This window comes from Melospiza melodia, chromosome Z (genome assembly GCF_035770615.1).
Source record: "Melospiza melodia melodia isolate bMelMel2 chromosome Z, bMelMel2.pri, whole genome shotgun sequence".
In the NCBI taxonomy this organism is placed as follows: domain Eukaryota; kingdom Metazoa; phylum Chordata; class Aves; order Passeriformes; family Passerellidae; genus Melospiza; species Melospiza melodia.
Genome location: NC_086226.1, coordinates 54,805,501 through 54,823,821, shown reverse-complemented (window position 1 = coordinate 54,823,821; position 18,321 = coordinate 54,805,501). Strand labels below are relative to the sequence as shown.

General features: G+C 39.0%; 1 protein-coding gene across 8 annotated transcripts in view; it reads right to left on the bottom strand.

Annotated features, from left to right (window-relative positions):
• Positions 1 to 18,321, bottom strand: part of NTRK2 (neurotrophic receptor tyrosine kinase 2) — a 199,018-nt gene that overhangs the window by 127,813 nt on the left and 52,884 nt on the right. For all 8 annotated transcript variants that reach the window (XM_063181050.1, XM_063181051.1, XM_063181053.1 and 5 more), the window contains exons 10-11: positions 14,578 to 14,678; positions 13,211 to 13,310 (exon numbers count right to left, since the gene is read on the bottom strand). In XM_063181050.1, coding sequence (XP_063037120.1) covers positions 13,211 to 13,310; positions 14,578 to 14,678 — 201 coding nt within the window. The remainder of the gene's footprint in view (positions 1 to 13,210; positions 13,311 to 14,577; positions 14,679 to 18,321) is intronic.

Genomic DNA, 18,321 nt, shown 5'->3' with positions numbered 1-18,321 from the left:
AAAGCAAGTAAAAAATGACAGGAACTATTTGGTGTGCATAGAATGTGGGAGCTCAATGGCAAGGATCACTGCTCCAAGGCCAGCTGGTGTACATAACAATGCACAGTGAACATCCTTTTTACCAGTGGTGGTCAGTGAGAACAGTGCCTAGCTTTACACTTCATCCAGTCAAAGAACCTGCCGTTAGAATCTTAGGTTTTACTAAGTAAAAACATTGCCCTGACTGCTGGGAACAAATTGAAGTTTGTGAAAATTACCATGGCCTCAAAACCTAATCACAAAAGTGTTAGGGGACTGTGATTAATACTGAATGCCTACTGCAGCATGAACAGTTTTCAGAGAACATGGATGAGGGTAATAGCCAATTGCATAAAGACTGGAAACACATGGAATCCCTCTTCCTTTAGCACCAGGAGAGTACACGCTGTCAGCTCAGAGCTGCCACAGGCAACATCAGCAGGCTGGCAGAAAAAGACGGTCTCATTCTTCTCTCAGGATTATCAACTTCTCACTATTCGAATTTGACACCCTTGGGCCTGATCTGTACAACTGGACAGACATTTCCAGTCCCTGCAGGAACATGCAGACTCTGACCTGAGGAACTGTTTGAATACACCAAAAGGAAAAGAAAATTATTCAAATTTCTCCATGTCCTTATGACACAGTGGCTCAACAGTCTGAAAGCAAAAACATACCTCAGCTTCTTAGTTGGTTTGCTATCATGCTGCTCTTGCACTTGCCACAGAACCTGTAGAGTATGCCATGTCCAAGAGTCAGGTATGGCCTCCTTTGTCATGGAATGAAAGCAAGAATATTTCCTCTGATTCCTCTGCCTTCATGATAGATTATCTGCTGAACTGCACTGTAAGTCAACCTTAAGTCATTCAAAACTATTCTATTGCTTTTCTAAAAGTGTAGTTATTTTTAGAAAAGCAATAGAATAGTTTTATATTTTTATACTTTTCTTAGTATAGTTTTATATATTTTATACTTTTCTTTACCAAAACAACATGGTGCTTAATAAAGAGAAAGGAAAGTTTTCCTCTCTCATGAGCCTTCCTCTGTGCAGCACAGAATACAGGAACAGCCATGTTGGTCCAACCAAATAAAACATTGTCCTGGGTTGTTAAGATATGTGTGTATGGTAATTGCCATCTGTCACAGGTGGGGCAGTTCCCTTCTGTTAATGGGGCAGTTTTCTTTATCTCTTCCACAACCAATCCTCTCTCTGGGGAGATATCTTCTGTTAATGGGCCATTGAGTCTCACTGCATGACTAATAAAAATTACATCTGATGAGATGCTGATTACATCTGATGAGATGCTCTGCCCAGGGGGAGGAGCCAAGCATTCCTACTTGGATATAATCTGAGACTTGGAACAACAGAGACAGGCTTTTCCCACTGGATTCCCAAAGGAGCAGCTGTCTTCTCCACTGGATTCCCAGAGGAAGACCAAGCCCATCTACATCACCACTGGACCTTCAGAGGAAGACTACACCCTTCTACAGGCTCACTGCTTCAACAGAACCACAGTCATTGTAGGAGGACTGCAGCTACCATTGAATTGGATTGCAACCAACACCCTGACCAGCAGGGTGTCAGATTGTATTCTAACTCTGTCTGTGGTTTATTTTCTGTTTTTCTTGTACTATTGCATTCGTATTTTTTAAAATTCTCCTAGTAAAGAACTGCTATTCCTACTCCCATATCTTTGCCTGAGAGCCCCTTTATTTCAAAATTATAATAATTCAGAGGGAGGGGGTTTACATTTTTATACTTCAAGGAAGGCTCTTGCCTTCTTTAACAGACACCTGTCTTTTCAAACTAAGACAAACATCTATCTCCCCTGCCTCTGACATGAGCCAAAAGCATCTGCCTGAGGGATTGTGTTAGCACAGAACAAGTGCATACCAGAACACCTTTGCCACACCACATCACAAAGATTGCATGTGCCAGAGGTGATACCTTTGTGCTTAACAGCTGTATTGCTGAAACTCACAGCTGCTGAGCAGGAACAGGCCCTGTGCCATCCACCTGACTCACAACCTGTGCTCTTAAGGCACCTGGGCTTTACTAAGCCACTGGCAGGTTGCATGATTTCTTGCAATGTCAGCAGAATAGTCTGCATTAATATTTGCCTGGAGCATGCTGGGAGAGGCCACTGCAAAAGCAGATGCAATGCACAAGCTCCAGGCACCATGAAAAGCTGCTACAACACCTGCCTAGCTGGCAAGCCAGCATTCAAAAGCACAGAAAGAGGAATTCAGCAGGGGAGACTCTCTACTATTCTCCAAAATGACTGACAGCAGTGAGAGCTTATAGGCCTCCAAGATGGTCATAGGCAGAAATGTTTTGCTTGTGGTAGGCACAAAAACACAACTTGACCTTCTAATTCAAAGGTTTTAATTTCACCTTCAAACTACTAGAGAGACATTCAACAAATGCACAACTACATCACAGCTAGCTGAAGACAGAAAAAACATGGACAGCTCATAGTGCACATCCCCACGTGCCACAGGAGAAGAAATAACAGTGCAGCTTCAGAAGCTGTGTGACAAAACACTGCAAGGGCCCTCTCCAATAAAAGCAAGGGATGTCAAGAGATTCTGGTTCAGACTCTTGTGCAAAAAGGAATGTTATTACAAGTTACATTTCTGTTGCTGCCTGTTGCTACAAGTCACAGATGCATCCTTTTGAAAGGCACAAACCTATCATGGAAGACTTTTGTTACCAAAAATTTCAGCTGTGGCCGCCGGCTCCTATGCCTGAGAGCTCCCACGTGAAATAAAGGGTTCTAGTAACTCAATTTACTGCTTTTTAAGGAATGTTTTTCTCCCAGTTTAAATCTACTGACCACAACTAAAGTTAAAATTTCTCTTACTTTAAAGGCCGTACATGACATGTCTCCATGTTGGGGCTGGCCCTGTCAAATGTGGAGGCAAATCTGTGATCACACTCCTCACAAGGGTTAAAAATGGACACCTTCCAGCTGCAGATGCTTTCACATATGCTCTGCAGAAGAGTTGTGGCAGTACAGAAATTGTGCAACAACTGTAGGCTGTCCTTTTCTTTTTTATGAAAATAATGCCTTTAAAATCCAAAATTTCTATGAGGCCTGAGTTCCCAGACACACCAGCTCAGTAGTACCACACCATCAATGCTCAGAGCAGGCAAGAGGCAACGGGGCTAATAGAGGGAGGAGGACCAGTCATGAGTGGCTGGCCAAAGTGCCAAGAAGAAGTGAAGCTTCGTGACAAAGAAAATCATAGAACAGTTTGGGCTGGAAGGGGCCTTAAATATCACCTGTTCTCAACCTGTTTGCCATGGGCAACCTTCCACTGTCCCACACTGCTCAAAGCCCCATCCAACCTGGCCTTAAACACTTCCAAGGATGAAGCATGCACAACATCTCTGGGCAACCTGTTCTGTTGCCTCACCACCCTCAAAGTAAAAGGTTTCTTCCTAATATCTAAACTAAACTTACACTCTTTCAGTTAGTTCACATATTTTGTCATCTGTCAGGAAAAGGTGAAGGACCTTTATAAATACTTCTTATATGTTTGCATTACTCCACCTTGTGCTCCGGGGTTTTCAGCCATTCCAGACAGCTGAAGGAACAGTGCATTAGCCTTTGACACCATGAATAAAACTGATGTAGCCTAAATAATAGTTACTAGATAGTTTGCCCATTTTACTTCAATATAAAGGACCCTGTTACATTGCTCCCTCTCTGAAGTCTTTTTTAAGGAGCTTCAAAAATCAAACAGAGCAAATTAGAAAGATTCTCAGTCGTGCCCTATTTGTTTTTTTAATTTCAAAGATAGATCTAATTTTCCTAAATCTGGTTTCTCATTTCCACACTAGGTGTGCCATCAAGTCTTCCTGGTTTCTGCTACTGGCAAAGCAAACAGCACTAAATGGGACAAAATATGGCAGAGTACAAAACAGAAAGTATTACAGACTCTTCTTCAACAATGCAATTCTGATTTTTGTGCAGAATACCAAAGAGGTGTCAAGACAAGATGGACTTTGAGGGCAGCACAAAAAGTTGCTCCATTAGGACAACCATTCCTATGTCACTCATGATCCATATGTGGAGGAAAAAAGTCATTATATATAACACACTATTCTGATCCTTACACTGGATTATCACCCAACCTGAGGACTGAATGTAAACCTAGCATTTAAAGTACAAAAATGTGAAAGGCTGTAACACTGGCCACTGTGAGGTAGAGAGACATACTCATATTGCACCAACGAGGAAGCATTGGGAGGTACATTATCTCCTGAAAAAGAGCAATTGAGAAGAGCTGTGAGTCACTTGGAAAAGATGTGTTTGGCTACCCACAAAGAGAATACTTTGGGGGTTTCACTGGCTGCAATGAATTAATACCTAATGTACAATGCTGATCCCAGGTTATAGACATTCTGGAAGATGCTGAACATGCATCAGGGTGTGTGTGTGAAAATGAGATAGAAAAAGGACCTATTCATTCAAGCTATAAAATGCTACTTGAACTTTTTCCCAGAATTGAAGTAAAACCTAAAGTGTTTCTTTTACTAGATATTCAAGAAGCTTGGCTACCTTTTGTCTTGATTTTTCTTAATTCTTCTAAATTTTTGTACTTCTTCATTGCTTCCTAAGATGCAACAGCACTGCTGTAGTAATGGCTTTACAGCAATTCCTGTTTTTCTGAAAGAAACACCATAAACATCACAAGCTCAGCCTGCTTTGTGCTGAGTGTAAGACTAGACACTTGCAGAGTGCCTGTGAGCCTCAGCTGTTCTGTGGAAAGTCAGTTCAAACTGGCCCAGCCTTCAGGAGAAGCCTCTGCTGCCAGTTATTCCCACATCAGCCTTTTTCCTGGAGATCATACAGTGGGCCTCAATTCTACCAAGAACGCCTTCTATTTATCTACTATTCATGTTCCAAACTAGAGTGTTCAAGAACTGCTTGGTTTTTAGCATTAAGTTTTCTAGCATTGGACCTTGACACTTCCTCAAAGGGAGATCAAAACCCAGCACATATGAACTTTATAGTAAATGATGCTTAGACCATTGGAGAAGTGAGACAACTCAAAAATGATGAAAGAAAGCAGGAAAGCAAGCAAGCAAGCAAGCAGGAAAGCAAGAAAGAAAGCAAGAAAGCAAAGAAAGAAAGAAAGAAAGAAAGAAAGAGAAAGAAAGAAAGAAAGAAAGAAAGAAAGAAAGAAAGAAAGAAAGAAAGAAAGAAAGAAAGAAAGAAAGAAAGAAAGAAAGAAAGAAAGAAAGAAAGAAAGAAAGAAAGAAAGAAAGAAAGAAAGAAAGAAAGAAAGAAAGAAAGAAAGAAAGAAAGAAAGAAAGAAAGAAAGAAAGAAAGAAAGAAAGAAAGAAAGAAAGAAAGAAAGAAAGAAAGAAAGAAAGAGAAAAACATAGACCAGCTTTGCTGTTCTTTAGTAATTTTCTTTTTTTCTGATTCACTGATTTTTCTTTCATCTGATGAAACTCTGATTCTTCAGTTTGATCACAGGTAAACTTACTATTATCATGGTCTACTTTCTCTCCACCTTCCATTCCTCTCATCCTCATTTCCTCCTATATCCCAACTAATTTCTTTCTAAAATTCTCCTTAGGTAAACCATATTTTGCCCTCACAAAGTAACACATTCCCAAAATAGCATGACCTGCATATGGGCAAAAAGTTAATATACAAGCAGGTGAAAATTCACCCTTTGTACATAAAAAAAAAAAAAAAACCAGAGGAGAAACTGTAAAATAAAGACCTGTGAAGCAAATGTGAATGTAGACTGAACATGGACTTGGGACTCTGCAGATTAAACTTCTAGGACTGTCTTATTCTTCCACTACCATGAACTAGGAGCTCTGCTGTTTCTGTGTGGCTCAGTCCATATCAAGGTAGAGCCTTAGAAGGCATCATTTTCAGCTGTTCTCAATTCTACTGTATCCATGTTTTCTCTTCAATCTCTTTGCATTTCATCTCTAAGCTGTCCTCTACTCAGCATCTCCCCAGTTCTCCATTTCATTTCATGCACACCACATACACGCACATTCCTTCATCCCATCACCTGCATGTATAGTCTTTTAGGGGGAGGGGGAATGAGATACAACAGGTACTTACTTGTTTAGAGTTGCTTTCCTCATTTTTCACTTGCAATGGCCACGAGGCCTCAGAAAATTTTCCTTTGTTCATACCATCATTGTTAATAATACCACCATGTTAGTCTGAATCATGTAAAGTTCTAAGCAAGCTAGTAACTCCTTTTCTCCCTCAATCATTGCAACTGAGTTTACATTTTGCAATCAGAGTCTAATGCACCACTGCATTATTAAAAATTCCCCAGTTCAGATCTGAGCTAGCTTCATAAATCTTGTCTTAAATATGAGGCATCCTCTACTTGCTTGTTCCTATTACAGAAAGAGCTACATTCTTCTATGGTATCTTGCACTTTAGGATTGGACTCAGAAAATGTAATAGCAGACCAAAACAGACACCTGAGACCTAGAGGTCAAATTTTATATGGATAAGAACAATCGAACTCTAAAAATGTCTAACAGTATGCTCTGATAGGGTGACACAGACCCAAACCAATGCAATAAATAGTGGTCTTTTTTTTTTTTACAGAAACACAAGAGAATGGTAACTTAAATATTTTAAGATCTTTGTAAAATCCTTCACATGAAATCACGTTTATGGATCAGTTAATACAAACTCTTATTCTTTGATACACTTATAGCAATATACTCCTTCAAAGTAAGGTACTTAGAAGCATTAACAACTCTGATCTTCCAAATGCTCATGTGATAAAGCAATATTACAGCCCCCATTAACAAGTGATGCACCTGAAACAGACAATTCATATGATTGGTCCACAACTACAGGGACTGGAATGTCAGTGTCAAACAATAAAAAAAGCTTGTGTGTGGTTCAGATGAGCAATATCATCATTGCCCTTACATTGTCTACTCACTAAAAATACTGCAGATTTGAGCACATTCATTTTTCTCTACATCTGATCTTACAGTGCTGACTCACATGAATTTATCCCTCTTTTACATTCTTCTCATTGACTAAGTAATGGAATGTTCTAAAGATATTAAAGGATTGACACCCACAGAATTGGCATTTGGGTAGGTACAACACATCACAAAATCACTTCTATAGGTAAAAGTGGAAACTCAAAAAGTTCAGTATTTCAGTGACTTGCTGAAAGTCAAGCAGAAGATGTGGTCCCAACTACAAACTTTATCTTTTTAATGATTTTTCTGAAAAGGCAAAATTGTAGCCATTACTACTACAAGCTTAGTGCATACCAATTTGAATATTAGGTCATACTTGTCAAACTGCAAATCCTTGCTGAATATGCAAAGCTTTTCTTTTGTAATTGTTTTAGAATTAAAAGTCAAAGAAGTATCTCTATTTTAACTGAATTTCATTATTCTCCTACTCTATAAGCAGCAACCCAATTGCTTAAGCAAGACATGTGATGCATGAGTTAATAATAAACACAAAACCCCTCCCTTTTTCCAGATCAATACTTCAAACTACTCAGAGATACCTAAACACTCCAGAATCCTAATTCTTCAATCACTACTGTGAATGAAAAAGAGGAGTTTTTTAAGTCCCTTGCAATCAGCCCCTCTCCAACAACAAGGTGAAGTCATGGAAAATTAAAGCAGAAAAACCAATGACCATTTGCTATATGCTTACAGACAAGTAAGACACTAAAGATCTTTCCTGACAGCCCTTAAGTCACACAATCCAACACAGCCAAATTATGCAAAATTCTCAGACAGAATGGTAAGGCATTCTACTTTCACCTGGATTGTATTGAGTCAGGTAAATGTTTGTTTGGGTAAATGAGAGTTAAAGTCAGTAATTATGTCATGTCATTGTGTCAAAAGGACAATTCTGCTTTGTAAGGAGACTCTTACCATGCTTTTGTACAGTGTTTCTTACTCAAACTGAAATATGGTAAGACAACTGAGAAAGATGATGCAACTGAAATGAATTCCAAGCTGCCTTTCCCTGTACTGTCTTTTGGACCAAAGCTCAAAAAGTTACAAGAAGTTAGGAGCAAATAAAATATAGTGAACTGTGATGCACTGAGAAGAAGTATTCCAGAGCTATCAGTGTGCTTCTATTGAATAACCAATGCTTTTATTTAAAAGGTTTTCAAGGATGTTCATGGCCTAACACATATATTACACAAATCATTTGAGAAAAAGAGCTATCAAGAAGCAGGAGAAAATACCCTGTTTGGATTTGAGAAGGAAAAATCTATGGATGGGTCCCTAATTTTTAATCAACTTGATGAAAGAGTACAGCACTCTTATTGATAGTCCAAATTTTAAACTTACACTCAAAAAAGTCGACAAGCAGCCAGCAAGAACTTTAATGAAAGGTAGTATTTGGGGGTGTTTGTCCTAAAAGAGACACAGTTTTCTCCCCCAGATCAACCACACAATCTCATTACCTAATCACAGAAAGGTAAACTTCTGTACCCTGATCAGCACAGACTTGCAAGGCTTTGAACGGGGGGAAGAATTCATAGTCAGGACATATATATAGACACAGGAGGTAGTTCAGAGAGCACTTGAGGAAGGTGAAGCACCTTTCAAAGCATGTCATGCAAGCCCACAGACACAAGAAGGTAGCTGGCATTGTCAGAATACAATGTGAATTTCAGACTCTTTTATCCCTTTGCACTCAGCTCAAGGCATTGACAGAAACTTCCAATGCACACATAAAAAAATCCCTCTCACCCTACATGGAACAAGTACACACATGTTTCCCTCTGCTTCTGTCAGTTTCTATCTCTTAACTTAAAAGACAGAAGACACTGTCTTTGGGTAAGAGTGGCTTCTCTTTCCTTTCTGACTTTGGTAAAACCTACACAAACTCCATTTATCTCTATCAGTAAAGCTGCCGTGATAATATTCCTTTCCATGACTATCCACCTCCAGATTCCCAGGAAGCAGGGAGTACTAGGGATTGTCTTGTCACTGGAATAGGAACAGTTGATATAATCAAAAATAATCCTTTTGACTGAATAATGCTATTTTGAAGTTTATCCACTAATTTATCTTCCACCAGTTTTCTTCATACTTCTCTTCACGCTTAATGGCACAACTAACATCTGCAAACTGTGTATTGGGCTGGTTATGCTGTGAACCATTTGGTTACTTCCATCAGTATTCAACATGCAAAGCAGAATAAAACAGGATTAGAATTACTCTTCCACAAATCCTCTCAGGGAATTCGCAAATGCTCCTTTGTCCTCTCTACTCCAGTTCCCTTCTTAGTTTTCAGTTTCATAAGCTGGTTAGATGGAGTCAGAAATAAACACAAAACGGTAAGAGCTGTCTTGGCAGCCTCCAGTGAATTCCCACCATAAGCATTTTCACATCCCACAGCAAGCAAGCAAAAAAGCAAGCCAAGGTGTTTCGTAAGAGCAACCCACAAGTCTTAACAAATGCATTTAGGAAATTAAATGAAGCTTTCACCATTTATGCTACAGCATCTTGCAACGGTCTAAAAACCTCACCTCCAGATCTGAGGAACAAAAAGCAGCTTTTCATACAAAGCTGTTGTCACTAGGTCCTGTATAAGAAGGTGTTTAAAATATACAAATGCAGTGAAAAAGAGAATTATGTTCCACCAATTATTCTGGTGAATTTTGCTATGGAAGTCTGAAGTCTAGCACAACATGAGAGCTTTTTGTACTAACTCTATTTTAAGACTCCTCTAGCACGGACCACAGATCTGTTCTGTACTAATAGTGTTCCCAAAGTCAATCATTAGAAACTGCTATCTCCTCTAGCTGTGAAAGACAGAATAAAAAGAATTAAGGCAAGAATTAAAACAACTGGTTCATACAGTGCAATTCAACTTCAATCAGAATACAGAACATCTTAAACAAAATGCTTCCGAGTGCTTTGTTTGTCCTCCTCACTTCTAAAAACACTCTATTACTACAGTTTGGAAAGGTAACTGATTAAAATGAACATACCCCAGGTTATTCTCTTACCTTAGATATACCAAATTAATAGAGAAAAGTAAGAAAATAGGGATAATTTATTGCTATAGAACTCCTCAACAGACTTTGATGACATATTGATCAGTCCTGCCAAAGAACTGGAAGCTCCCAGAGGACCTGGTGCTCTCTAACACATAGACTGGAAGCTATTCTGCTCCATACAGTTCTGGAAAGAAGACCTCAAGGTGAGCTCTGTGTCAGCCTCAGCACATGCAGTGCTTGCAGGTGTGGGCAGCTCTGACACAGCCACAGCTCAGACTGTGTGCCTGATCCACACCTCTCTCTGGGCACTCGGGAACTGTCAGTCCCACACCCCACCCGTGCCCAAGCTCTGCAAGTACAGAGGAACTCAGCAAAGACACAAGTCTAAGAAGTAGGCAGATGATGCCCATGTAAAAGATGGGATAAACTGACATTTAAAAGAAGGAGGCATAAAACAATGTCTACAGAAGCTGCAGATGTCTGCTCTGATCCCAAATGAGATGAAAATGTCATCCCTTACATAAAGATATTTCCTACAGGACATGCAGTTATCTTAGCCTATATACACTTTTTTTTTGATTTTCAATGGACGATTTTTCCAAATACATGGTTACATGAAAAATAGCATTAGTGACAGTTTGACTGCTGCAATTACTGAATGGTTACTTTGTTTTTCCCAAATTGCTTGCTGAAGAAGGGTGTGTAGACATTTAATGATAGGATATCTGAGTGACCATGTTGTATTCTCAGAACGTAACAGAAAAAAGAAACATAGCTTTTTGTGCATTTCTGCCTGACGTAACTCAGGAAGTTACTTCTTATGAATACAAAAATCATCATTAATTTTTTAGAGGATTTTAAAATCTTGTTTTATAAATATCTTCCATGGAAATGCAGATATTTAGCTCCTTCCCATTTCCCTACTGAAGCTGTTTATTAAACTACCACTATAGCACACTCTTTGCACATGAAGTTTGGATTAATTTTGCTGTGACTGAATTAAATCACAAATGCCTCAGAATTCTCAGGTAGCTGACTTACCCTTCTATTCACAAATTGCAAGATACACATTTAAATGTATTGGTCAATAATGATGGAAAAAAAAAATCTTCTCATCACGCTCAGCTTGTTTTCCTCATGTTCAAATACACCAAGTTATTTATTTTCATATTTCAGTTCTCAACATGTACTTACACTTCAGACTTTTCAGAGCAGGCAATATTTTCTTATTAGCCTGGGCATTATGTATCTATTTATATCTAATCTCAAGTCTTAAGATATTGTTTTAATACAAGCTCAGTAATACAGATAATGATGAAGGGAGAGAGTGTTTCTGGGACTTTGGACTATGGATAGATCCAGATGGTGAATCTGAGGTGTGAATGCCTGCTTTGGAGAGGTTTGAGGTCCACTTAAGGGACAGATGACAGTCATTCCTTTTTCATGAAAGACTCAAGAGTTATTTCTAACTCACAGGGACATTTCAACATTAAAAATAAAATAAGCAATATGTACGAGGCCTTTTTTAAAATTTCATATAGTTAATTTCCATGAAATAATATTCTTATTAAAATATGACCCACATGGATAATTTTGCAACAAAGAACTACTCAGGTCAAACTTATTGATTAGGCAAGAATACTATTTTTGTGAGAAGAGCTGTATCTGAAGATACCGAAAAACAAGTAGCTTCCTGGTAGGTACTAACTTAAACACTACAACACAAAATAGAACTTTGTGCATTCTCCGTCAGGGTAGGGTTTATTTCCTAGTTTCTTTAATAATGGTGGTTGAAATGTTTAATGCATATTTTTAAAAACCTAACAAATATTCAGCTTTAGAGAGCTAACATCAAACAATTCTCACTGGTTCTCTCAATCAGCTTCCACCTACTTCAGCTCTCTAAATGCAGTTCAGAAAGCCTTGAACAAAAAATTTAGGCTGAACTGTGCAGTCACAGACTAGCCTTCTGCCAAAACTCTGCAGCTCAATCCTGCTGACTTCATGTTACTATTCAGGATATTTCACAATGACTGTTCTTTTCTAATGCTACCCCAAACAGCAGAGACATATTGGAAGGAGGTGAGAGACAAGATTACCATCCCAGCAGTTGATCTTCACTGACTACGTTTCTGTTCTGCTCAAATCACATTTGTTCCAGGAAATCTACTCTAAACAGAATACAGGAACACAAAATTTAGAGTAGATATCTCTGAAAGGAGCACTTACCAAGAGCATGTAAGCATTACCAAAATATACATCCAAGTGGTACTGTGTCATAAGCACAGTTTAGAAGAAGGACATGGGATTAACAGGAGTCTACCAAAAGATTACTTACCATGTTCTCCACAGACCCTCATCTACATATCTTAAGAAAAAAACGCTCATGTCCTTTAGCACACAGCAAAGCATCTTCTAGGTCTCTCAGCAAGACACACACACACACACACACATCAAGTTGATTTTTAAATTTTTTTAAAATTCTTTCTCTTTTTCTTTTTAAAGACAAATTCACCCACATCATCAGACACAGACTGATGATACTAGTAAAAGAACACAGTAACAGAGTTGTTGCAGGTTACATATACCTCCATCTGGCTGTAAAATAAATAAATGAATAAATGAAAGGCTGAGATTTCCCCCTTCCACAGGGACATGGGCACTTGCGACTCTCTCCAGATGCTACTCCCCAAGAAGCACATGAAAATGCATTTATCAGGAAGCACCACTATGACAGGATCCACTGCAAATCCACCTTCTGCTCTTGTCAGTGCTTCCCCATCACCTTAATGGAACAGTGTAGTACTGTTTAAACTACCTTTTACATACAGCATAGGTTCTCATCAATCAAACTTGAGTTTAAACTTGAGAATAAATTTCATTTCTTATCTTCTTCCTACCTACACTGACTTGAGAAATATTTTACTCCAGGAATTACCTCAGGGGATTTTGCTGCAGCAGGCAAAGAAATTATATTTATTCTAAGAAGAAAACAGAAGTAGAAGTGTTTGATCCAAAATCCTACACTGTCTGCATCTACCTCTTCCTTTACTTACCTGATGAATAATCAAAATATTAAATGTGGTGGCATTTCATGTTGCTATTTTGTCTGTTCCTGGTTCAGCAGATTACAGTCTCAGTTCATACAATCCACAACAACTCTGGAAGGTGTAAAACCAACCCTGCTTACCTTTCATACCAAACTTAGAATGTCTTCCAAACTTCAGAATAATGAGGGTTATTACTAAGCCGGTGCAAACCAGTGCTGCAATTCCCACCACAACGTACACCTAAAAAAAGAGAGGACACAAACAGACCTGTTTGTTTTGGTTTTGTGTCTTCAAAGTCATCCAGCATACATTCTTATTAATCCAGTTATGAAAAGAGATTCATTTCAACTGGGAAACATTTAACTGAGATCAAGAGTACAGAAAACAGAGACTTGATGAGGTTTCTTCTATTCTACAGAGAATACAGATTCAGACACTTATGAGAACTTTTTTAACATCCTACACATTCAAGGCAGGTGGGAGGGAGCGTAATCACCCTTTTCCCTTCCAGCAGAGTGGCGTGTCACAAGAAAACAAATAAGAGCAGCACATAGGAAAAAAGAACTAATTGTGGGGATGTTTGAATACTTGTATGAATTACCTGGAATGGCTGTGAAGGTTCCATCACTGGAAGAACCAAAACCAGAGAGGACAAAACCATAAAGAACCATATTGGCCCTGCTTTATTAAGGGGAGCTTGGACCAGAGCTTGGGGAGCCTCCACAGGTCCCACCTTTACCACCTTGGCCATTCAATGACTCTGCTACCAGACGAGACAAAACTGTCTTGGATCCTCCCAGTTTTTAGCACATTGTCCCAACCACAGTCTGCTCTCAGGCTCCTGAATGCACACTCTCCTCCGCTTGCTGTTTTACAGAGTCCCTGATGGAGGGAGGCTGCAATGTCAACCAGGCTGGTAACCCACTATCAGTTTCCAACATTTCAGTTCAGGACAGCATGAGAGGCAAGGCAGCAAACTAGGAAGCCTATCAGTACAGCCACTTGTACCAAAATCTATCACATTAAGCCATTTAATCAAAAACTTACATGAAGTCCTGCCTTAAAACAACACATTTTGAAAATCATTGCAGCATATCATCTTTCTAACATGGAGGTGACTCCAGGATGTAAATTCAACCAGCAATCTCCAAAAACTCTTGGAGGTCTTTGTTTTGTAAATGAAGATTTTTTCTCCTTGACTAAAAATTAGATGCAAATTCTTAGGCTAAAAAAATGAAAGTTTCATGTTTCAGAAAAGCAAGGCACAAAATAGCAGTCTTACTTGAACTGAAAAGTGATTCACTCATTAAAAAAAAATAGGGGAAGGACAAGAGTGGGGAGCACTGATTTTATTTTTCATCCTTTTTTTCCTGAGTTTTGATCACAACATAGCAATAGCTATAGTTTTCTTATAGGCCAGAGTCTTGTTATAGTGTCTGCAATTTTGTAAGCTGTATAGCCAAAAAGTCCACAATATCACAGATCAGGAAACAATGCATATACTTACAGTGATGCTATCTTCATTCTCTTTGTTGGAAACATCCGTTGAAGTGATTTGATTACTGTTATTTGTGGCATCTCCAAGATCATTAGGTGTGGTTTCATACTCTTAAGAAAGGAAAAAGTGTTGCTTTTATAACTTCATAACTTTGATGGGGAAATGGTTTTTCTATATTATTTCTGCTCTGTTAGATGGTAAGGCCACTATCAGCTTTAGGAATTTAAGCTCTTTAGACACAACTCATAATTCCTAAAGAAGCCGAAATGTTTTGGAAAGAATCACTGTGGCATGTAATTGAACAAATGTGGTGAGACTGACAAACATGAAAAAAAAAAAAAAGCAATCTACATCATAATGTGTATCCCTACTGGAAACACAAGAGTTAAATGCGAACTTCATCCATAGAGCTATTTTTATGTGCTTCTGACTTCCCATTAAAAATGAAAGACTGCCCTCTACACTGAACTTCACCAGCCTTGTATTCAGTCAAATATAGGACAGTCTTAGAAAATAGCTTGAGCGCTTTTGTTTTGCTGAAAAGAACTTGGCAGATGGGTCTCAAACCATCTTACTAATATAAAATGTGAAATAGCTGTTTTCATTTGTTTGATAAACAATTTAAAAAAATATTATATGCAAAGAGGTTATAGTTTAACATTGCTATCATACTGTTAAACCATTAAAACTTAAAGTGCCTGAGATGTATGAAGAAATTTGATTGATTTATCAAAATAATTGCACTAACATGGCTGCAGGGACAAAATCAGAACTATTCCATGCAAAGACTGATCATGGCTCAATTATTTATAAGAACTTCAAAATAAAACACAGATATTCAAAATAAAACACAGAGTCCATGATCTCCTGAAAAAGTTATTCAAATGAGATAAAAAAATAGTAAAATGTTATATATATGAAGTTAAGATAAACATGCATTAAAATAAAATTTTAAAATGCATTTATTTAATTGCTACATCTGTAATAAATGTGCACAAAACATTTTAATTTCATGACTGTAATGTATGCAGATGAAAGAAACAAAGGACAATAACTGCACCTATTATAAAAAACACCTCCAGCATCATAATTTAAATTTGCAATTAAATAGGTGTTTCTTTACACGTTTTGATTAAAATCAGTGTCATAAACCTGCAGATGAAATCTTAAATGGGAATTTGAAAAAGCTCCTGATAATTACAGTGGCACAAGCATTTCTGAGCATAGAGCTCCAGCTGAGCAAGAACAGGGAGGGCTTGCACCTAAGCACTATTCTCCTTTAGCTCCCAAGGCCAATTTGGAGAGCTCAGCTGGCAGTGTTAGTAAGAACTTGCACTGGGCTTTTGATCTTCAGGCATGCAAGGACACATTTGCTTTCTGCAAAGCACTTGCAGGCTGCAGAATTTTTTTTTTTTGGTACAGGAAGCTGTCAGCTACCTCTGGCACCAGTGCTACAGTCAGCACAGTCAGGATGTCTAAACAACTCACATAGTCTATTTTGGCTCTAAACTATGCATGCCAAGGGACAGGATTCTTTCAAGACAAAATACGTATTAAATTCACAGAGCTTTCAAGAGAAAAAAAATTAATTCCTTGATCTTTTACCACTTGAACTCTCCAGCTTTGCACTGCATCTCTGTGTGTGTAGCTTACCATGCAGCAAGGTTAGAGCACCAGCAACAGGAGAATGAACAGCATTCCTTGCTCGTCCAGTTAGCACAATAGCTGCCTGAATGGCTCACCTGCACAAGCAGCCTGGACTTTCGGACCAGGCTCTGTGCTGACCATCTGTCACTGTGAGTACATCCTTTGCTAGAGAAGAGGAGGAGACTTCGAATTCATTATCTGCAGGCAAAGCCTGCTTTATAACAAGAACTTCAGTCAAAAAATTTAGGCTTCCTTCACAACTAGCTTGGAAAATTTTCACAAAGATGGCTTTGGCCAACCATCTATTTATTATTGTTTTATAAGACTAACATATAAAACAAATATTTAGAGCCTTTGCTACTCTGACTTTGTAAAACAAACTTTGGAGAAGGAATTTTTTGCTCCCAATTTCACTTGTAAATAACAGCTGATGCTATTTGTAGTTCTGTTTATGCTCAAGCCTTCTGCAAACTACTGGAAATCACACCCTAATGAGAATCACAGGTCTGGTCTGTGAATCCTCTGGGTGCCTTCTATATTAAAATGGGCAAGAGCTAAGGTAGGTTACATTGGTATACTGCTGGCACGCTGACATTTCTTGCTGTCTAACTGTGAATCATTTGCATTTGAGGTATTGCCAGATCTTCAAAGCCTCTTGAAATGGGTGAATCCGGTAAGGAAAACACACGTGACAGCTACCCAGCACAAGCCAGACGATTTGAGTTGAACAAATTCTTGTTCATTTCACTATGAAATTCTGACATAGACACTGAGCATTCCTACAGACAGGATAACGCCTTTTGACTCATGCTACATAAGGCTCATATTGCTCTAGGGCCAGGTTCTCTGGTGCTCTGTACCTCATGCAGCCACCAGTGACTAATAACAGCTGCAGTGATTTGCAGCTGACGCTGGCCAGTATTTTACAGCCATCTCACAAACAAGGTGCATGGCAGCTGGGATAGACACAACATCACAGTCACATCAGCACCAGGGGGTCACTCTGCACAGTCATTCTGGGGTTTGGCAGATATGGGGCAGGTTGTCTCCCTCATGGTCACAACCACATGAGAAGTGGCATCATGGCATGAAAATAAGAACTCAGAGCCAAAGAAGCTGGCTTTGCAGTCAATGTCCTGCTCAGACCCATGTGAGTCGGTTTATTTCTCTCAGTTAATTTCCAGATGGTGTCAGGACAGCATTCTTGCTTTGTCTTTTCCAAGAGGTGCCGCAGAGGTGAGCTAGAGGCACAAGTGACTGCTCCACGCTTGCAGCAAGCAGTGCCCCATGCAGGCAGGACTCCCCTCAGCAAGCTCAAAGTCATGCAGCCTGATGTCACCTCATCAGATCTTCTGATTTCTGTTGTGTGTTCAAAATACTTAACAAAAACATTTGGAAATCGCCTCACACACAAGGACAGCAGTTTCAAACAGCAGAAAGAACACCCAGAAATAAAGAGGAAGGCCACCTTCACCACGACTAGGTCTTGCAGGCTGTGATCTGCTAGCAAAACTCAAAGCACACACCCCTCAGCAGAAACCCAGCCAAGTCAGTCAAAGCACAGGACTTACATGGCTAAAGCCATACACAGGCATCAGGACCTTGATAAAAGCTCAGAATCAAAATCTTCATGCATACAGCTTATATAATACAACACATGAAGAAACTGTGCAAACCATCACCACTTTCCCATCCCCAGGCCTCCCTTCTCCTTCTCCTCAAAAAAAAAAAGATTTTGGAAAGAGAGGGAGGGGAAGCTATCCTTTGGAGTTTCTAAGCATTTGAAGTCAAATTGATGCTTCAATTGCACATTTGCTAAAGTTTAATGACGTGGAATGGAATCAAAGCAATAACATTTAGATCAGCTTTAGGTAACCTGAGTCATGGGCTATTTCATCCAAATAAAAAGTACTCCAAACAGGATCCAGCTTCAAGCTGTTTGTGTAAGGATTTTTCTACTCATCAGAAGTATACCAGAAATATTTTTGAAAACCAGACAGTTGCTTTTCATTCTGCAGCTTCTATTTCAGTGCACACTGGCTTTCACTTGGTACATTTTGCCTAACTAAAAAACTAATGTGAACACTGTGTCATCAAAATCTCCTG